We start from the raw sequence: 22,164 nt of genomic DNA on the forward strand, positions 1-22,164 counted from the left end.
AAGATGTTGGCCCAATGCAGCTTAAGGTGTGCTGTATAGGCTTGGAAGTGGAACGTTTGTTCCGGGGATGTTACGTGTGAGAGGAATATTTTCCATCCTTTGACACTAAAATCTCTGACACATAAGGAATGCATGTTGCTAATTATAGATTATTGTTTATAATTGAAATTCTTATATTTACAAAAGTAAAATATTTAATCCTATTTCTTCAAAATTTCTTTCCCTCTCTATTGATTTTTAATCCTGTGAAATCTTATATTAAAATTTCTATACTTAGCGAGTAAAATATTTAATCTCATTGTTTCAACAAATTTTTTTTCTCTCTCTATTGATTTTTAATCTTATAAAATTATCTTTTTAACTTTATACAAGATAAGGATTCCGATACAATTTTTAAAAATATAAAGATCGAAATATTAAAAATAATTAATTACATGGGCTAACATGTAACTAACTCCTCTGTCTGCTACACAGAAATATGATTTCATGAAACGTCCGACACCATTCAACGTGGCTTCCTCGACTAATTCTAACTGCTCCGTTGGAGCTGTTGTCACTGTCATCAGTCCGGTCCTAAAAGTCCCTCACGTCTTTTGGAGCTCAAACTCGGTTTAGATTACGGTGATTCAAATCTATTTTAGACAAAGCCCACCAAGCAGATGTGAATGGACAACCTTCAATAGGAACGAACGAGCATTACCACCATCGCTATTCATAGATAATAAGCACATCGATGCTGGAGTTCAACGTGTTGCTCTCGGCTGTCATATCTCCTCCTATACACCACCTCGGAGTCTTGTCTGCAAGGCCAAACAGTAGAAGGCTCTTTTAAGTGAAGAAGATGAGAGATCACACGATAAAGCAACAACACGTTGTAGCGTAAACATGAGATGAGGAATTAAATGGATAAGAAAGATTTAGCAATTGATCTAGCAAGAAAGAAGGATCAGGAGACATGCTATATGCTTCTACTCATTAGAACACGAAAGCACACAATAATTTCTCATCAATCAGTACCACCATCAGGGTGTCTCACCATTAAAAGGGCTTTTCTGTCGACTACCCAAAGAGAAACAAATGCTTATTAATCAGCTTGAGTGTGAACTACAGATGCAAGTGATCAGGAAGTATGTGCCCACGGAAACATCAATATCCTTGAACTAAAAATTAGATTTATCATGTGAAGAGTTACGACCATCTCCATAGTCCTTCCATATCTCCTATTGGCAGCGCACCTTTGGCGGCACTCATGACAAATGCACCTAAGCTCTGTTTGTATGGTGGCTTTGTAACCTGCCCTTACATCAAGAATTCACCATCACAAAGTCTCCCTTCTTCACAAATGGCACATTCCTTCCACCAACAATCTTAAACATCTATTTTCTAAGATTACAAAACTGGTCATTTACAACAACAATATAGCTTTTGGAAATAATGAGACTAGTAAAAAGAAAATTATGCTAGGAATATGGAAAATCTAGCAATTGAACTAGCCACAAAATGGGACCAAGAAACCAGTTATGCTTCCACTCATTAGAACAATAACATAACCTTATGTTTCTTTGGAAAACAGATGACCCTTGCAAAGAAAGATTCATGGTTTATGTCATAGATTTAGATGAACCAGCAATGAAACATGGAAAATCAAGCAATTGAACTAGCAACAAAATGGGACCAAGAAACCAGTTATGCTTCCACTCATTAGAACAATAACATAACCTTATGTTTCTTTGGAAAACAGATGACCCTTGCAAAGAAAGATTCATGGTTTATGCCATAGATTTAGATGAACTAGCAATGAAATATAGAAAATCTAACAATTGAACTAGCAACAAAATGGGACCAAGAAACCCGTTATGCTTCTACTCATTAGAACAATAAGATAACCTTATGTTTCTTTGGAAAACAGATGACCCTTGCAAAGAAAGATTCATGGTTTATGCCATAGATTTAGATGAACTAGCAATGAAATATAGAAAATCTAACAATTGAACTAGCAACAAAATGGGACCAAGAAACCCGTTATGCTTCTACTCATTAGAACAATAAGATAACCTTATGTTTCTTTGGAAAACAGATGACCCTTGCAAAGAAAGATTCATGGTTTATGCCATAGATTTAGATGAACTAGCAATGAAATATAGAAAATCTAACAATTGAACTAGCAACAAAATGGGACCAAGAAACCCGTTATGCTTCTACTCATTAGAACAATAAGATAACCTTATGTTTCTTTGGAAAACAGATGACCCTTGCAAAGAAAGATTCATGGTTTATGCCATAGTTTTAGATGAACTAGCAATGAAATAGGGCAAAGACACATGATATGTATGCATTCATTAGACCATAAAGCACAAGAGTTTATCAATCATCAATTTGCTACTTAAATAAGTCTTGCAAAAAATTAAAAATAAATCATGCCCTGTACTATCTGTTAATTTCGTCTTGTGAGCTAATCAACAGAATGCTAACCAAGATTGTTATGCATCCTCACATCCGGTATGCTAAATCTACATAGACCAAGGTTAACTATAGCCTGATGCACCAATAACTACTAGAAGGCAATGGTCTTATCTCCAATCATCAATAAATAAGCTAGAAATACTCGTTGGAACTTGCACGAGTACCAATCTAAAGGAGCAGCCTTTCATCAATTCTACCAAGCAAACACACAATTATACAATCGTCAGTCTACGAAGCCAAGGCATGATCATAACCTCTAACGCGGCAACTTCTCTTCAATTACACCCAGAAAACACTGAGATCCAGAGGTAAGAATGAAGTCCGAGACATTCAAGACGCCCAACATCTGGAACTAAGGCCGCAGCTTTTCATCGATTCCACCAAGAAATCAATCGAACAAAACCCTAAATAGAACCATAACCACCACGCAGCTTCGACACCGGAAATGATCAAGAGTCGCCCATCTCCTAAACCTAAAACAGAAACGCGATTCTTCTCGATTCTACCATGAGAACACTGAGATCAAGAGGAAGGAAACCTCGAACACCCCACGACCGGGATTAGGAGGGCAGGGCCTTGGAGTTGTGGATGAAGGCGACGGCGGAAAGGATGGCGGCGGCGAAGGCGAAGATCCCGAACACAAGCATGAGAGAGATCCCGGCGGCTGTCAGATCCATCACCAGTTGGAGAAGACGGAAAAGATCCGCCATCGCCGCATCTCCTCCTTAAGTCGGTGGTGTCGATCTACGTACGAGTCATGCTACGGCGATCACTACACTGCCCGACACGACGTAACATTCCACCTCATTCGGTATTCAATTCGACACAACGTTATCTGCAGCGAGGATACTTTATATATTGGTTCGGGTCCCACCGTGTTAGGCCGGTATATTATTTGGTTGACCTAGTAAAAAAATAATCATTTTCTCGATATAAAACTATAGCGGGCAGCCGACAACAGCCGAGCCTTCCAAAATCTTGTTCAAATGCACACCGCGTGGTCGTGACCCAAATTCCTACCCGGTCAATTAGATGCGGCAGTTGGTTGGTGTGGTTCACCAACTCCGTAGAGGAAGCACTCGGTCTCCATCTACTTTGGATACACCGCTCATATAAGCTCTAAGGGATCCATCTCTGACCGTTGGTTCTATTGCCTTCTATAATCTTGACAGTAAAATAAATATATATCAAAATATTAATTTGACCAAATACACGGACGGTCGAGATGGTATAATTAGATAAAATGGACGGCTTAGAAAAGATCTTTCTATAATTTTTCTATGCGGTACCACGCATTGCTATGCCATGACACGAATGAGAAAGAGATTGGGGCGTCAGTACGGTGATTGGCTGATTCGGATTCCCGCCGCGGATCATCGTACCGGGTTGCGGAAAGGCCCTCGGAAAGCGTATGAGGCACGTGGCGACTGAGCGTAGTCAGCCGAGCCCGTTCTTTCGGTAGATAAGGCCAGCTCTTCCCCCTTCGCCGCTGACGCCCAACCATCCCCTTCATCAAAGCCTCCTCCTCCACCGTCGTCAAGGTACATCCCCATGCAATCCGTGGTTGGTATCATACCTCAATTGGTTCTTTTGGAGACGAGATCGATCTGGGACCTGTGACGATGGATCGAGCGGCTGATGTTATGCAGAACGTCATGCCCGACAGCCTTTTGTTGGTTTGCCACAGTGAATGATCATCTCGTGCTCTTGATCTGTAGGAATTTGTTGAATAAGGCGGGTCAATGGCTTCGATCCTCTCTCCAGCTCCGGGCAACGTTGGAGTCGTGAGAAGCATAGATGACAAGATCTACGTTGGCCTGAGGCCGCTGTCGACTCGGACATACGTCGCTGTTGCGCGGGGAAGTAAGGCGAGGCCGTTTGCGGTGGTCAGGGCGAGCAGCGAGAAGGAGGTGTCCGTGAAAAGTTCGGGCTTGAGCATCGAGGAGTGCGAAGCTGCAGCAGTCGCCGGGAAATTTCCGGACCCTCCCCCGTTATATAGGCCGCAGGGCCCCAAGGGAACACCAGTTGTCCAACCACTTGTATGTATGAACGCATCTTGGTGTCGTTGAGAATAGGCGACATAATATATTTTATGCATGCTGTTTTCTCTCATCTTTGCAGCCACTAAGCAGGCGGCCGCGGCGCAATCGGAAATCACCTGCGCTAAGAGCCGCTTTCCAGGAGACAACTCTGTCACCATCTAATTTTGTTCATCCGCTTTTTATCCATGAAGGTTGGCGGCAATTTTGAGATCCTTGTGTGCTTTCTAACTTTTTTATGTTTCTCCATTAGATGGGAATATTTCTTCTGTAATTGTTTGTCTATTATGTGTGTATGAGAAATTGAACCAAAAAACTAACAAGGAACTGGGAAAATAATTGATTTTTCTGTGTCGTCTTGCTGCATCTGTAGGTGAAGAGGATGTCCCAATTGGTGCTATGCCCGGATGCTTTAGGTTGGGATGGAGACATGGCCTTCTTGAAGAGGTGCTTACGCTTTTTTCTTCCTCTTGATATGATGGAATGCTTACACTTATAAGAAATTTATACATGTTTCTTGCTGCAAGTGTTAGCACAATTAACATCGTATAGACAGAAGGATATCATTAGATGGAATACCCTGAAAATTTGTGGGAATTTGTGCTCTTACTTACAGAAAAGGAAGGAGAATTTTTCTCTGTATAAATAAAACAAATGTGTTTTTTTTTTTTTACTCCTTTGCAACAGCCTATTTTCTTTTCTGAATGTCTTGTTACCTGCAGAGCTTAATGGTCTTAATTAAATGCTCCTATTTGCAGGTTTACAAGGCACGGGATGTTGGTGTTAACAGCTTTGTGCTATTTCCTAAAATTCCTGATGCACTGAAGGTTTCTTTCTGAGAATTTCTTTTATCTTTTGGATCCTTCATATCTTTTGATATGAAATGTGCGACTTTTGTTGGTTCAGTCACAAACAGGAGATGAAGCATACAATGACAATGGTTTAGTACCTAGAGCCATACGCCTTCTTAAGGACAAATACCCTGACATTGTGAGCATATTTATTGTCCACTATTGTTATGCATTTTTGTGGTTTCCATTAAAATTTTCAGCATGTGTTAGGTTATTTACACTGATGTTGCCCTGGATCCCTATTCCTCGGATGGGCATGATGGAATCGTGAGGGAAGATGGTAAGGGGTACTTAAGTTCAGCATTTTAATTTCATCTTGTTATCAATTTGGTGTCATTTTATTATCAAATCAGGTACAAGACTCATATTTTAGCCTTTTGTTAACTAAAGTTAGTAGAAATTTACTCATGCTATATGGATGAGGAACTGGACCACGATGAGATATTAATTCCTCGTAGTGGTCGATAAGAAAAGCATGATAGAAACCATATGCTTCAAACTAGACATGGATAAGATCACTTCTGACTGGGAGTATTTATAGAATCCAGATCAGGAGGATTGCTGTTCATATCTTTCTTGTCAGTAAATTATGCTGGACAAGAAGATTACAGGTCTTGTATAACATTACATGATAAAAGAATAATTTACATTTTAAGGTAAAAAATGAGACAAAATAAGTGGTCTCTACAGTTGTCATCGTCTTTTATTTAACCAGGGAATGCGATGTGCAGCATCGAGACAAATTTATATGACCATAAATATTAAGGAATAATATAGCAGATCTCTTCATTTATCCCAAATTTAGTTGATAATAAATTGCACATTTGGGATGAAATTATTGACTGATCAAGAAGAACTCTGTTCTTTTAAAGATCTCTGTTGGAATGTATTGCATCTTTGCACTCAATACATCTTGGAAGGAGGGGGATTTGTTGCATATGTTGATTTTTTGTCAAGTCAGTTGGTGTTTACCAAAACACAAATCAACCTCTTGCAAACAAGTAAACATGTACAAGGAAACAAAAAAAAAAAAATTTGATACTAATATGTTTTGCCTTTTGTTTCACTATAGGTGTTATTATGAATGATGAAACAGTGCATCAGTTATGCAGACAGGCAGTTTCGCAGGTATTTAAAGTTTATTTTAGGTGATTTTATTATATTACTGTCATGAACAGCAGTTCGGTGAGTTTATGGTACCTGTTTCACATACAGGCCCGTGCAGGTGCTGATGTTGTTAGTCCTAGTGATATGATGGATGGTCGAATTTTAGCAATTCGGATGGCACTTGATGCTGAAGGTTTCCAGGATGTATCCATAATGTCCTACACAGCAAAGTATTGTTCTTAGATTTGTTTGGATTCTTGGGGTTTTTAGTGCAATGTTGATAACTACGTTGCAAGTGGTCCAAATTCCAAGTTTCAGTAGCTTTATCCTGACCACTATTATTATTTGTATGCATTTAAACAGGTATGCCAGTGCATTTTATGGTCCATTTAGGGAAGCTTTGGATTCAAATCCACGTTTTGGGGACAAGAAAACGTATGTAACTAATTGAGAACTTCTAAATTTCATCAACTTGATTAATTTTCTTGCTCAAAACTAAGTGCACCTCTTCTAATTGAAGTTACCAGATGAATCCAGCAAACTATAGAGAGGCCCTTGTAGAAACTGAGGCAGATGAGGCTGAAGGGGCAGATATTCTTCTGGTGAGTTGGTTTCTTCATATGTAATCTATGACATGTCTTGTGAACATGTCCTTGTACTTTTCCTCTAGGCATTCAGTTTAGGAGCTCTGTAATTCTGTCTCACAGGTAAAGCCAGGGTTGCCGTATTTGGACATTATACGTCTTCTTCGTGATAATTCTTCTTTACCAATAGCTGCATATCAGGTAAGTTCTACCTTTTGTATTCTGCATCACCTTTTTTTTTTTTGCATCAAACACATCCTTAGCTTTGGAATTCACATACATATTGTCCTTAACTTATCATAAAGAATACCAGACATAGGTGTCCTAATTTTCAATGGAAGTCAGATTCAGTTGCTGACAATTTGATATACCTTCTTTTTTTGGATGGATAACAATTATAAATATTTTACAGTATCACATCTTAAAAAAAAACTTTTTCTACAATTCTTCATTTATAGGAGATTCATTTCAAAGTTCAATTACTGGTTGATGTCTGCTTTCATCTGAGTGCAGCTATTGCTATGTTTAGCATGCTTCTGTTAGTACTGCTTGGTGCATTGAACTCTCTGTAGGTGTGGGCACTTAAGAAAACAGAGAATCTCTTCTTAACTTGAACAAATTTGTCTATTTCACCAAAAACTGAATAATATTTGAAACTAGTATGGACCTGACCCAAACTATGCATGTTAATGAACTTCAAATGTGGATGTTTTTTGTCTATTTTTAGAGGAAATTTCTACCCTTCTTTACTTCTTGAAGCAGGAATCTATTTATTTATTTATTTATTATGTTTTCTGGCTCCATGACCAGTATGGTCCCTATATTGAACACCTGATTTGCGCAAAGAAATGGCTACTGCAAGTTATTTAATATGTACCATGTAATGCAGCTGATTAGCTCTATTCACTTGGACCTAATGGCATCTGTAACATCCTTTTCTGATAATAACTCATGATCGTAACATCCTAAATTCCAAAGTTTAGTACCTCTGATTGTTGTTACAGGTGTCTGGTGAGTATTCAATGATAAAAGCTGGTGGGGTTCTCAAAATGATTGATGAGGAAAAGGTCATGATGGAGTCACTGTTATGCCTTAGACGGGCTGGTGCAGACATCATCCTAACTTACTTCGCTCGTCAAGCTGCAAGTGTTTTGTGTGGCATGAAGGGGAACTAGAGGAACAAGTACCTCTTCTTTTCTGACTAGAATGGGAGACAACTTGGGACATTGTATTTAACTTGTGATCATCCTCAACGTCATGGGAACCTGGATTAGTTAATAAAGCTCGAGTACATCCTTAGTTTATCAGAAACCCTTAATGTGTTTGTCTCGAGTAACAGAGTGCTAGTACCAGGATTCTTGATGTGATCTCACTCTGTGAGATGGGTGTTCTGTGTTTTCGGCATGTTGGTTTTCCATCATAAGGAATGATCTGGGGTTGGATTTATAGGTTTTGTAGTCAGGTGTTGTAAGTCAGCAAACTGTAGACGGCAAAGATGTTTTGTTTAGTTTTATAGAATGTTGTGGAGTGACATTATCAATGTTCCTAAGCTCTTGAATTTTCATGCTAGCTTCGCTGATTGGATAAACGCACGGATTTTGTCTCCTATGTTCTATTATCAATGGTACTTCTCTGAATTTTTATAAAGGTTAAATTGACATTCGATAAGGAGATCCTCTTTTTCCTAACTTCATAGTCCTTTTAGTCCAGTTCTCATGTTTCATGCCTAAGGAAGCTTATGACAACAAGGAGATCCTCTTTTTCCTTACTTTAAAGACTTTTTAGTTCAGTTCTCATGTTTCATGCTTAATGAAGCTTATGACAATAAAGTCCTTGTAGTCCAGTTCTCATGTTTCATGCTTATTGAAAGCTTATGACAATGTACTGACTCCTCTTTGTTTTAAGCAGTTATATAGAATTTGTCATCTTATATATGCTAGCAATATTCTACTCTTGTTTGTTTGTAAATAAAAAGTTAAAAAGTTTTCGGACGATACCAATTTTGCTAGATGATCAAGTTACTTCTAAGTCTGTCTTTTATGTTCCAAAGTGCACAATCAGATCAAATTTCAGGACTAATAGTGATTGAAAAGCAATATAGATTGCTAAAATAGCAAAGATCACTTGTACAAACAACATGTAACAATGACAACCTTAACCAATTGGCATCTTCAGAAAGAAGTGTAAAGATAAAATCCAAGATACCTCTTGCAGAAAGGAGAATTTGGTGAGCATGATTCAGCTGACCAAGCTTTTACATTAAGTTGGGTGGATTGACAGTTCCAATTCACTTATTTGCAAGAAAAGGAGGATTTGCAAGATTGGGAACAAGTGATGACCACATGCTGCAGGAGGCTACCTGAAACAGGGCAAGCAAACTTGTTCCTCCCAACCTTGACCAGGCCAGGCATTCATGATCAAAGCAAAGTTAGGGAGCAGTCTTTCCTCTTTGGCTGTACCTTTTCATATGTTATTATGGGACAGGTTACAACCTGCAACAGACCTGAACAGGATATGAAGACAATTTCCTTTTGTGGTACTGTTGCATAATATATCCACCATGATCAAACCACTTCCACTTGCAACTTTCCTCTGTTCTACTACAACAACTTGAACAGTTTTGCTTGTTATATCATTTCATTATCAGATCACAGTTTGGTAGCTCCTCTGAACCCTGATGTGATACTGTTGATTGGTAAGGATATATTATTACTAAATTGAGCTTAAACATTTTAGATTAGTAATACAGACTCAACAAAGTTAATAGGTCAATGAGATGTATTAGAATATAGATGTGTTCGAGTTCTATGGATGAACTTCCATCCATCTGTTGTTACTGAACTTTAATGGTTTGGATCAACATATATACTTCATATTCATCTCTGTGTTCATTAAGCTGCTTGCCATCTCGAACAGAAGCTCCAGCCATCCTGATCTGGAAATTTGATGAGATCAAATCGAACTTCGTCGGACACATTCTATATCTTTATTTAGGTGGAATTCTAATGTTCATGCCGCACAAAGAGAGAATTCGAAGAATGGGGAACGGAAGAACACACAAAAAGAGCATCTCCCCCTCATCAAAGCTTCTCTGCACCATGTGGAGCACAGCCGAACACCGCCGGTAACCTCTCAAGCTTCTTCCGGAGCTCGGTCTCTTCGTGTCTGAGCTGGTCGTTCTCGTGCATGATCCGATCACGCTCTCTCATCACCCGGTTCAGCTCGTCGAGGAGCTGCCGGTTCGCCGACCGGAGGTGGACGACCTGCGTCCACAGCTCGCTGAAGTGCTTCTGCTTTCTCATCCGCGACCGCCGAGCTGACTCCCTGTTCGATATCATCCTCCTCTTCCTCCTCTCTTCTGCTACGCTCAGTTGGTGCCCGCCTGCCTCATCCCAAGCTGCGCTGCTACTGAGGCAGTGCATCAACGGAGTGGTCTGGAGTTGCTGTGCGAGATAAGGTCCAAAGAGGCTGCTAAGATGGGAGGTGACACTGAAAGCAGGTGAATCTGAAGGTGAAAGGTAGCCGAAGCTGGCAATCTCTCCAGGATGCATGGTAATAATGTTCTGCATGAGAGAAGAAGGTGGGGTGAGGGGAGTCAACGGAGGAAGGAGATGCTACAAGCAGACGCCTGAGGAAGGGGAGGAAGGGTTGATGGTTGGTGGGTTAATATATAGTGCAGAAGGCAGTAGTTCCTCTCCCCCAAGGTTGGTAGGTAGAAGATGATGGACACAGTGTTCACCATTATGACTGCCCGATGGTGATGAAACAGTGATGTGCTGTTCATCACAGCCATCAGGTGCTGTTACCATCAAACCAAGTGCTGGTTGGAGAACAGCGAAGGGCATTCACCCGTGCACAAAGTGAGAGTAGCAGGATCTTGATGTCATGGTGGAGCAATGGATGATGGAGGATGGGTCGATTTGTGGCTGCGGATGATAATGATTTTTTATTGGATGGGTCTTACACATATCTTGAGAGAAAAAGAGTACATAAATATTACTTAAATATCCGATAAATAAAGAATTTTGAACTCTCGAAAACTTGGATGACCAGTCATTCTAAATACTCAATGCAATTAGGAAAGGATCCAATTCATATTAAACTCTAATGTAGCTGTGGAGTGGATAAACCCTTAGAGGGGTGTCATTTTCTTTTACTTTACTTTATTCCGGTTTGCAAGATCTTGTGTGATATTATAACTTCTGCTATGCCAAGTGCATCCAATTGGTTATTAATGGTTATTCACTGCCAAAGCCTCTCTCTCTCTCTCTCTCTCTCTCACACACACACACACTCTCTCTCATGCCATTTCCTAACATCTTCTATGCCAAGTGCAACCAATTGGTTTTTAATGGTTATATACTGCCAAAGGCCTCTCTTATGCTCCTTTCTCTCATTCTTTCATCTTGTAATTATAACAACAAGAGCATGAATATCTTAATGTCACTTGGTTACATCAAGCTTTTGAAGATATATATTAATCTATTTCAGTGTTACTTGGAAGTTCTTTGAAACCTTTGCTATTTAACTAGTTTGCATATTGAATCTTGAGGTAATGAGGATTGATACCCTCAGCAAACATCTGCTCTATTTGCCATTGGACAGATGAATGGAGGTTTGCTCAGTGAGAACAGGAAAAAAAGAGGAAAGAAGACTGTAAGAGGCAGGTTTTCCCAGGTTTCTGTGGTTTAGAGTAAACACAAACCAAGAGCCATTGAGTCTTCATTTCCTTCAGCATCTGAGAGTGATCTCCACTGAAACACTTCTCTTATGTCATTGGTTATAGTATTGTCAACATGGCTTTGGGGCCAAAACTGATGTGATAGAGGCTAGTGCACAGTGTAATCCCATTCCCAAGCTTTTCCAAGTTGAAAGATACTTTGTCTTTTATATTGGCTCTTCTCCAGAATTCTAATCAATTTAGATACTAAATTCAAAAAGATCAGATAGAACAAGAAGATCAATAGGAACTCACTGTGTGTTTGGAACTGCATTTGGTCATGCATTGTTGTTAGACATCACTTGATCCAGATTTTTGTCTTAACCTTTTCAGCAAAGGTGAGCTAAAGATCAGATAGAACAAGAAGATCAATAGGAACTCACCTTGTGTTTGTCCTCATGCACATTCTGTTGAAACCATAACCTGCTTCTCTTTTCTCATCATGCCTGCAGCAGATGATTTCTGCATTTTATCTGCATGTATCATATTGTCTCTTATACTTCATTGAGATGTTTTGGCCACCAAAGGTGAGCTCAAAATCAGATAGAACAACAGGATCAACAGCAACTCACTGTGTGTTTGTCCGTCCTCATGCACATTCTGGAGAAGCCATAACATGACTCTCCTTTCTCTTCAGGCCTGCAGCAGGTGATATCTTGCACTTTATCTGCACGTATCATCTTGTCTCTCACACTTAACATTGTCATCTACTTTGACATGTTTTAGCCACCATCACTCTCACCAATGCTGCCGTGCTTCCTCCTTGTGGCCCTCGTGAAAACTCCAAATTGCCCTTCACCATCCATGTGTCAAACCAATGTAATCCGAGATATGATGATGGCTTGGCAGTGAGCCAAACTCCAAAAGCACTGTCTCGGTGTTGTGCTTGGATGGAAGACAGGGAAATCTTGGGGATGGCTCTGGTTTGTGATGCATGGCAACATGTGCTTGTGGACTAAACTGCTCAGGCTACTTGGCATCAGCCAAGAGGGTTGCAGTGAGGAAAACATGGTGTTATTTGGTGCTTGCTGTGGAGCATCAGAAGCAAACTTTGTTGCCATCTTTAAGTCACATCTTGACTCCCATCTCCTGTCCTCAAACAGCACCCACCAACGAAACTTATCCTTCAAATAGGCAAATAAATACTTGATACTTATCAATCTCGAATGAAGCATTCCTCGTCTCAGCTACGGGGCTGTACGTGTCGAGGACGGACAAAAAGGCCACAAACAATGGAGGCGTTGAAAGCATGCGTTGAAGTACTGTTCTTCGGATGCGTTCGGTCACAGTGCAGGAAGAGCACGGTGGTCATGATTGAGGTCTTTGGAGTTTCTAGAGTACGGAGGAGACTGGATTTGACGGGTACCTCATCTGTGCACCCTCCCTTGTCGGAACAAGTTGCGATGCAGCTGCTGCTCTCAGTCAGCCCTGAGGTTGAAGACAGCAGTCATCTTGAAATATGCTGTGACTTTTCATTGTACGGCAAGTGTTTCTCATCTTGAAATATCTTGAAATATGCTCTCGGTCAGTCCTGCGCTCGATCAAAATCATTCTTCTCTCTGATTTCTTGGTGCTCATTTTTGTTTCTCAGATACAAAATCTACTCTCTCCTTTTTTTCCTGTTGTGCATGAAAACAAATGAAGGATTCTTATTCTCAAAAATGTTATCAGGGATAATGTTGAGGATTCTGCATCCAGGCAAATTTTCATGACTGATGTATAGTTTGCTTTGATGAAATATTTTGGTTTCTTAGATCAAAATAATCTAAATATTTTGATCTGCAAAAACAATCTTAATGATATGTTGAGGAATCTGCATGTAAGAGGATGATACCGTCTGTTGCATGTCTCAACTCCTGCAAGGGCAGAGTCTTCTTTTGCATACTATATATTTCTAATTACAATGTTAACTAGTAATATTGTCTATATGTTTGATTTAGTTTTTTGTAAAGTAATTTTATGAAAATGGATTTTTTTTTTTTACCCATTTCTTCACATCTCCTTCTATTCACAGATCATCTCCTTTATTTGATTATATATAACTGATCTACAAAAAAAAATGAATTATTCTTCTTTGTTATGATAACATCTTTGACAAATAAAAGAACTACCAAAAATGACAGAGATACACTGTTATTTTCTAGAACAAAGGAGGCATATATGGAAAGGTAAAGGTGGACTGGTTGTTGTCTACTTTGTGTAATATATATATATATATATATATATATATACAACAAAAAAAAAGGAATACAACAAAGTCCTTGGAGAAACACAAATGTTAAATCTAAATGATGCCAAAAATCTCACATTTAGAATGCAATCATATGCAGTGGATATAGCTGGCATTGTTTTCAATAATAAGACATTTGGAGAATCTAAAGATTAAAAAATGAAACTCAATACTGTTTTGCTATAAAATTGACGAGAGCTAAAAGCAAACTGTTGAATGAAAAAGAAGAAGAAGAAGAAGAAGAAGAAGAAGAAAGAATTAGATGAGGTGCATCTAATAGCATAATTGCTGAAAGATCCAATTTCCTTGCTCAGCACTCAATCAGAAAATAAATTCAATTCTCTTTGTAGAACTTGTAGGAAAAATAACACTTTCCAAATCCTACTCATTTATCTTTTCTCTTATACAAAATGTAAGATTATTTATTAATAAAAGGAAAAATAACTATTGCAGAAATATGTATGGACACTAAATGTGTTGTTTTCATAGTTATTTTAGTATATTTTAGCAAATGCAAAACCAAATTCTCTATATTGTTTTTTAGTTATTTACAATATTTTAGCTGTCTTTTTCCTTATTCCTGCTTGAATCTGTCTCAAACTAATGGTGACCAAGTACAGTAGAGAAGAACCATTTTTTTTCTCTGGTATTACACTTGTGCTTTCTAATCCCACAAACCATCCTTAGGAAAAAGGAAACAATAAGTAGATATGTAATCCTAATTACTTAGTAGCAATGTGACTCAAAGAAGCAGAAGAGATGTCTTTACTCTTCATCTACGTATCAAGTTGGGATTGGCTTCTAGGGGATTAAGATGGAGGCACTTTTGTTGGATTAGATTTAACATCAAGTTTGCTTCTGCTGAAGACAACCTCCTACTGTTAGTCTCCACTTCATTCATTTTCCTGGTGACCCATGCCGTCGTATGACTCATTTGAAATGGAGGCAACTTGCTTCGTGCAGAGTCTTCAGAAACTAGAAGCTCCGAGGAGGGGGAAGATACGGATAAAAGACCATGGCTGGTGGTCACTTCGATGCCGCCACATACCGATCTTCTAACCCTGTGTCTGCCATGGAGGGGCATCAAAACCGCCGAGTGGTGACCCCCACCGGGAGGTGCAAAAGCCGGTGGTACACAACCCAGTGCGGGTTGCGGCCGCACCTCATCCACACCCAGTCTTCTCTGCTCCCTCATATCAAGATCTCCTCTGTACCTACTCCTCTCCAGAGTGGTGCAAGAAACTCTTGCTAACATCATTGTCAAGTCAAGGTTTATTCAAACATCAGCTGCTTCACTAATGTCTCCAATCAAAAGGGTGAGCCATGAACACGAAGGAAAAGTAGCTTCGTCTTAACATAAAACTAGTCAATAAATTATAACGTGCTATGACGGGTAAAAGAAAAGGAGATCAAGTTATACATTGCAAAAATTGAAGCAGAAAGACATATGACGAGAAAAAGAACTCCAGTAGCATGTATACGTAGCTTTAAATCTTGGAATGATTACCTCATCAGCTGTGAACTTACACCTTTGATTTGTCCGTGCAGCAGCCTGATAGGATTGGCCGACGAAGGTTAAGGTTCACAAGCAGGTCGGCGGCAAGTGTCTGTTACCATCTTTCGGTGCCTTCTTCCATGAATGTGGGTCGGAGCAGACTCGCAAGCATGTGGCGGACGCTCGCTCACGCATCGAGAGAGATGGTGGTGCTCATGCGCGCTATGAACGAAGGGCGATCAAACAAGCAGGGCAGCAGGAGGTGAAGGAAGCTCTGCAATTTGCCGCGTCATCTTTGGTGCTTCCAGTTGCGATGGATTCGGCCCACAGCAGCACTCAACCCATTTAGTTGAGAATGAGACCCAAAACAATCCCATGCAATAACTAAATACCTTATGTAATGCAAAATAAAGAGGAAAGAAGATATCAAGAGATGCGTCATCCTGAAAGACCTCATTTGCTCATCATTTGTCCCAAGTGTACTATTAAGAATAGCGGGCCGCAATCGCAAGTGTCACCTCACATTTCCTGTTGCCTTTCTCCCCACATTCGTTCACATTGCACATTGTAGAATAAAATATTTTATTGAATAATTGATTCACAATATCTTAATTTTTTATTTATTTATTTTTCATCTATATTCTCTTATCTATTCCTAAAATTATTAATATTATATCTTATATTCAGTTTTACTCATGCTTATCTAAAATCTTTAGTTTGGATCATCTTTATAATTTAATTTTTAATTAATTTTACTTATATTATCATCAATTAAGATAATATCATCAGTAAAAACATATATCTATCATGTAAATGATTAGTAAATTCATCTTATACACAATAAAATAAAAATTTCTGATATTAACATAGTAAAGAATAAAATGACTAGGCCTACCAACATTACACAAATTTCTCATACACAATGGAAGAAAAATTAAAATTCTGTTGCTGTACCTTTGGCTCTTTAGGGTTAGCCACTGCTCAAAAGCAAGTAAATTTGCATTTATGTTTAGTGCTATCATGCTACAACTCTTCTATAGTCAAGTCACGTCAAAACCATGTTCCACCGATTGTCATCCTCAAACATACAGAAGCAAAATGTGTTTGTTCAGGCAAGCTTCTTAGCTCATGCCCACAATGTGTGAACGCACCAGAAGATTTTCTGTCAGTCACATGCTTCTTTCCTTCATGACTAATGCAATCTTGGATGTGAAAACAAATCTAAAATGTAAAGTCCTATATATTGGATTTCGCAACATGCCTTTTGTTTACCAAATCAAAATATGCTGACAAATGCATGCATGTATACTGAAAGGTTAAGTGTTCATTCTGTGATATTCAAAGCATTTTATGTGTGTTGTTTAAAAACAAGGCTGGTCTCAACATCTAATGAAAAATTGAACCATTTGCACAGTTGATGGCTGAGGACATGGCAACATTAAACCAAATTCAAAAGATGATGGTAATAGGATGAGATACATCAAAGAGTCAGTTTCAAGTGATGTCGAATAAGAGATCGAGGCATTAGGTAATGTTCAGTGAAAGCGGTAATTGGATATAAAATAAATAAAGAATCTAAACATGATGTTGATAAGGAGGAAAGGCTGGAACTAAGCGACTCCCAAGCAGTATGTATGTTTTGCTTGCGCCAAACTAAACCGAACAACAATGATCCAGCTGTTGATGTAAGAGTATGTCAAGATCATATCCAGAACAGAATGAAACCAATACAATTACTGTCTGATGAGAAACAATGTTAAAATCAATATGAAACTCCATATGAAGTCATCATCAACAAACAAACTCAGCTAGAGAGAAGAAGATTCAGTGAAAGTTGATGTGACCTACTTGTTATCAGACCCATGAGCAGCAAATACACACACACTCAAGACTATAATAAGAAGCATACAGATACTATCTATGAAAGAATGAAAAAGAAGAAAGATACTAGACACAATGAAAATTTTAGAACTCTTCATTTCGATAAACCACTAGAGATATTTCAGCAATCAGCATAAAGAATTCTTTGTAGATATCACGGAGTATAAAAAAACATTAGTTGTGTACAGATAAGATATAACAAGATGAGTTAAATCTACAGATTCCCATTTGCACAGTTCAAAAAAAAAAAAGACAACTTTGTGCACCACATTATCTTAGAACTCCATGAATTGAATGAACGAGAGCGGCTGATGAAACCAACTGACTCCAATCCAGGATCCTTAACTGATAGGATCATATGCTCTTGTGTAGTCAAGCATGATATAACAATGCAAGAAGGTTTTGATCTCATCAATTAAATCAATTTAATTTAGTAATGTAAAACAACAGGATAAATAATCAACCAAGAGCAGCTTTAATTCCAACAATTACAAAACCTGGAACAAAAAAACATATATTGCATCAAAAATCAACAAATTATAAACTGTGAAAGATTGTACTTATGCAAGCTATATTTCTTCAGATTGTTGTCAATATACAGTAGCATCATGAACCAATTCCCAAATGAACAGCTGACAGAACTCTAACAAAACCTCATCAATATGAGGGCTGTTCTATAACCCAAAAAAAAATGTTATAGATCAACACAACAACATCAGAATAGAAGTCAACCATAACCTAGCGTGCATATAAGATAGAACTGCTTTGCCTAGAGGTTGTCAGCTTCAGGTAACATTTCAAAATCATACCTGAGCCGAGCTTCATTATGCAGGATAACACTCGCATCTTCCCTCCTTGCCTTCTGCTTCTCGTATTCAGGATCGTCTGTCGGCAACTCGAATCTACAGAGGGGGCAGGTGTTGCGGATCCCCAGCCATGGCAAGATGCATTCCTCGTGATAATGGTGGAAACACGGCAGCCTCTTAACTCTTTCCTCATTCAGAATCCCATCCTTACAAACCGCACAAACTGCATCAACATCAGCAGTGTCTTCTTTCATCAAGACAACAGATGGGAGGTTATCGACCACCGACTTCGCTGCTGGAGGGCTACCCTTGGGATTGCTATCCTGCTCGCTGAATTGCGTGAATAAGACCTCGAAGGACTCGTAATCAGATGTATAGACAAGGCCGTCTTGATCCTCAAAATAGGGTTCGACATCATCAGGATCCAAAGGGATCCTTCCCAAATTGTTCACGGCCAAAAGGACCTCCCAATCAACGTTTCTGACCAATCCTTCATGCTCATGCTCAACTTGATCATCACTGTATCGTCTAATCTCATCAGATCTCCCCTCATTGCCAAGAACCATAATACCAAGAACATCCCTTTCTTCGTCCTGACGATCGATCTCCTCCCACTCGAACCCCTCGTTGTCATCCCTCCGGTCGTCACCCAGTTGGAGGCCTTCCCAACAGAAAGGGAGACCTAAATCGTCGGAGATCCTGTACCGTTCCTCGCCGTCATCGGAATTCATGCCGATCGCAACAATCTGTTCGTTGCCCATCGCCACGATCTGCTCATCCGAATCTGAATCAGAGTCGAATCCGGCAACCCTAAGATCCCAGGAATCAATTGGCCGAGCCCTCGAGAACTCGATCGAATCGGAAGGGGAGCTCCTCCTCCCGACGAAGAAGTCGTCCGTTGCCCAATCCGGAACAACCACCTCCCTGTCTGCATCCTCCGGAGCGTTGTCGTCATCTTCCTCCCTGTCGAACCGTGGCCTAAGCCCAACGCCGAGGCAGGCAGGGGTGCCGATCTCCTCGGGTCCCTCAGAAACCCTAAAGACGGGGGAACCGAAGGGCTCCGGGAAGTGGTGGTCCATGGCAGTGCCGGAGACGAAGGACGGTTTCTGGTGGCAAAGGCGGCGGCGGCGGAAGAGGTCAAGGGAGAGGATGGAATGGTCGTCGTCAGAGTAGTCGGAATGGCCGGAGCTACAGTCGGTGTCTGGGTCTCGGAACGAGGGGCCGGACGAGAAGACGGGGACGAAGGAGTCCGGGACAGCAGTGGGGGTACGGGAAGCGGAGGGAGAGGACCAGGAGGAGGCCGGAGCGGACAAGTGGGTCGATAGATCGTCGGTGACGAAGAAGAGATCGCTACCGTCGGCCATTAAATGGCAATGAGATTGCCCCAAAGAAAACTTGTCTCCCCGCGCGAGGCGTTGGGGCAAATAAGTCGTCGCCTCACGTCCCAACGCATGACACGACATGAGTCACGACAGACTTTGCTGGCGCACATCAAGAGCCGCGCCCGCCGCTTCGGGCCCTCAATTCCGCCACGTCATCTTGTCGCGACGCGAAGCAGCGGTTCTCCAGGCGACGAAAGAAGCGGGTTGGCACGTGCTCGGCGCGCGAAGCGTGGTGGACCGGTCAGCGGAAAACGGGTTCTTGAACTTACAAGGAAACTGATCAGAAGCTGATTGGCAAGCAAACGGCAGCGGGTCGCACAACAGTGGATGGGTAAAGAAAATTCTTTAACGGGACCCAAAGGAACGCCGTCGATAAACATCAATCCAGCAGGACCGAGTCAGCAACCAAAATTTCAGGGGTGATGTCGCTTCCTCAAGGACCCGAAGAGTGGGTCCCAATCAATTGGTAGTTTATGGGACGTGACATCGACCATGACACTTTTAAGGGCTGATCCAGCCGGTCTATCCAACGGCCATTCGTGTTTTGGAAATTGGAAGGATATCGAGCCCGCTGATACTTACCTGTCGCAATGTAAACGAGACGATTTAGGAAAACGTTCTGGAGAGCACGCGGGACCCACCAATGGAATGACGGTAGGGAAGGTTCGAGGGGTCGGGGGTTTTTATAGTCGGGTTTATGCAAGCCGCTTAAAATGGATTAAAATATCCTTTAATCAAATTTGTCTCAAATTTGAGAAAAGAAAATTCTAAATCGAATTTAGATACATAAATAAAAATAAATTTTAAATTCAGATTAAATTTGGATTTAGATATTGATGAGCCTCGAACAAAGGCTCATAAGAAATTATCTGGCTTTATCAAGGCCTCTCTCATAGTTCAGGACTTATTGCTATTAGTTTATATTTTATTATTATTGGTACAAGTACGAAGACTCATAAGGAATTATCCATTTTGGGTAGACCCGCATGAATTACTCCTTTCGAGATGAGTCCCAAAAAGACACCTCATAGAATAAGAGTGATGCTAAAGACTTATAAACCCTTGATTTTATTGCTTCTCAACTAACATGAGACTAGTATGAGGTGAGTATTTATAAGCCCCAAATGGTTTAAAAAATTAAGTCAAAAATTTAAATCCCTAATTTTTTGGGTACTGACGATACCACCGTATGTCACACTAAGCACTAGTGGTACCATCACCTGACATAGTTTCGGAGACTATGTTCTTATAATACCATCACTTGACACTAGACAGTACCACCATTGACCTTAGCAGTACTACTATCGGGTTTTTTGAAAAAGTATATTTCATACTTTCTAACTCACAAGCGGTTCCACCGCTTGGCCTAGCGATGCTGCTTGTCTCAACTTCAGATCACTGAATTGGCTTTCCAATAAACCTAATTCAGCCCTAATTCTAGCTCAATGGGACCTTAATCAAGTTTCATAGTTATACCAAAACTAACTCAATTAAACTCTAAGCTACTTCAATCAAGACACAAACGATTATATCATAAATCTTATATTGTTCGGCATATCATTGGTTCATCTGACACTTTGTTTAAACTTCTGGTGTGTCATCATTTTCTTCGATGTATTGCCCAATCCATCGACATATTGACCTTCCGTAACATCTGATCTTAGCGCAATGCTCAATCCTTCTAGCCTGATGCTTGATCTCTGACATGATCCACTTCAGCCTAACGTCTAATTCTCCTACTTCGATCGATTTATCTTTCCATGATCAAAGTTAGTCCTACGTCACTTATCTTAAGCGCTCATTAGTTTATAAACTCATCAATTGATTTCATCATCAAAATCTAGGATTCAACAATGGCACCACCCTTGCATCATCACATGCCCTAAGGAATACCCTTAAGAAATGCTTAGAATGTAGTGCCATTTGGGAAGGTAAGATCCACCAATATCCCAGACAAGAAGCCGCTACCGAAGGAAGAGGAAGGCGTAACCCCACCTCCACATCGTGGATGGAGAGACAGAACCCCTTGGGGAGATAATGGAAGGGATGAACCTCATCCCCAGGGACAAACATAACAAACTTCGACGGAACCCGAAAACGATTGTGCAGCACCTCCAACTATCGCGAGGTTACCATAGAACTATAGTCGTGGGCCTCCCTCACTTTTACTATGTCTCGTGGGACAGTGGGAGTCTCAAAAGGCTCTCTCCTCGCAGACAGAGAGCTCACCTCAACCACCTTCTAAGAGGGGACAATCAACCTTTCAACGCTCTTCCCCCATCACTAAGAAAGAGAATGGAAGGTGAACGGAAGATCATTGTAAGGATGACCCTAGAGGAGAAGATGGAGTTTCCTTGGAGGAGGAAAATATCTTGGTTTACGCTAAAGTGTTCAATAGCCAACAGCATGGAGGAAAAAGAGTGGGAGAATATTGTATAAAGGTAACTCCCCACCTAATAGGCATTAATTTGACATAATGGCATGCCTAAGGCCCATACAAATAATGATGGCGAAGATCGTATTGCTTGCCCCTGTAACTGCATAAGCATCGGAAGATGAGGGGGCTCGGATCCCCAAGCATATCAAGCCCACGGAGGAGGATTCAA

The 22,164-nt window shown here is 40.3% G+C and overlaps 4 protein-coding genes across 7 annotated transcripts; 1 reads left to right on the forward strand and 3 right to left on the reverse strand.

Annotated features, from left to right (window-relative positions):
• Window positions 1-390: 390 nt before the first annotated feature.
• On the reverse strand, window positions 391-3,287 carry LOC135649261 (uncharacterized). 2 transcript variants are annotated; one of them, XR_010501209.1, is made up of 2 exons: window positions 2,718-3,287; window positions 391-800 (listed from the first exon to the last, which is right to left on the reverse strand). XR_010501209.1 is itself a non-coding variant. In XM_065167464.1 (2 exons), exon 1 carries the CDS (start codon window positions 3,171-3,173, stop codon window positions 3,024-3,026), a length of 150 nt encoding a protein of 49 aa, XP_065023536.1. In that variant the 5' UTR covers window positions 3,174-3,287; the 3' UTR covers window positions 391-800; window positions 3,002-3,023. The 2 variants fall into 2 exon arrangements, 1 of the variants encoding a protein (XP_065023536.1); XM_065167464.1 differs by having other exon boundaries at window positions 3,002-3,287.
• A 571-nt stretch (window positions 3,288-3,858) lies between these two features.
• LOC103997948 (delta-aminolevulinic acid dehydratase, chloroplastic) lies at window positions 3,859-9,400 on the forward strand. 3 transcript variants are annotated; one of them, XM_009419292.3, is made up of 13 exons: window positions 3,859-4,004; window positions 4,182-4,502; window positions 4,585-4,696; window positions 4,876-4,949; window positions 5,261-5,329; window positions 5,409-5,492; window positions 5,564-5,633; window positions 6,426-6,481; window positions 6,569-6,690; window positions 6,824-6,895; window positions 6,981-7,062; window positions 7,168-7,245; window positions 8,049-8,584. In XM_009419292.3, the coding sequence occupies exons 2-13, from the start codon at window positions 4,206-4,208 to the stop codon at window positions 8,217-8,219; spliced, it is 1,287 nt and encodes a 428-aa protein (XP_009417567.2). In that variant the 5' UTR covers window positions 3,859-4,004; window positions 4,182-4,205; the 3' UTR covers window positions 8,220-8,584. The 3 variants fall into 3 exon arrangements, with proteins under 3 accessions (XP_009417567.2, XP_065024683.1, XP_065024682.1); XM_065168611.1 differs by lacking the exon at window positions 8,049-8,584 and adding an exon at window positions 9,259-9,400 and having other exon boundaries at window positions 3,867-4,004; XM_065168610.1 differs by having other exon boundaries at window positions 3,913-4,026.
• A 724-nt stretch (window positions 9,401-10,124) lies between these two features.
• LOC135650042 (basic leucine zipper 43-like) lies at window positions 10,125-10,595 on the reverse strand. Its single transcript, XM_065169112.1, has one exon. It carries the CDS (start codon window positions 10,593-10,595, stop codon window positions 10,125-10,127), a length of 471 nt encoding a protein of 156 aa, XP_065025184.1.
• A 7,273-nt stretch (window positions 10,596-17,868) lies between these two features.
• LOC135648877 (uncharacterized) lies at window positions 17,869-19,577 on the reverse strand. The gene has a single exon (XM_065166877.1). It carries the CDS (start codon window positions 19,538-19,540, stop codon window positions 18,140-18,142), a length of 1,401 nt encoding a protein of 466 aa, XP_065022949.1. The 5' UTR covers window positions 19,541-19,577; the 3' UTR covers window positions 17,869-18,139.
• Between the last annotated feature and the right edge of the window lie 2,587 nt (window positions 19,578-22,164).

Source organism: Musa acuminata, chromosome BXJ3-9, assembly GCF_036884655.1.
Source record: "Musa acuminata AAA Group cultivar baxijiao chromosome BXJ3-9, Cavendish_Baxijiao_AAA, whole genome shotgun sequence".
Taxonomy (NCBI): Eukaryota; Viridiplantae; Streptophyta; class Magnoliopsida; order Zingiberales; family Musaceae; genus Musa; species Musa acuminata.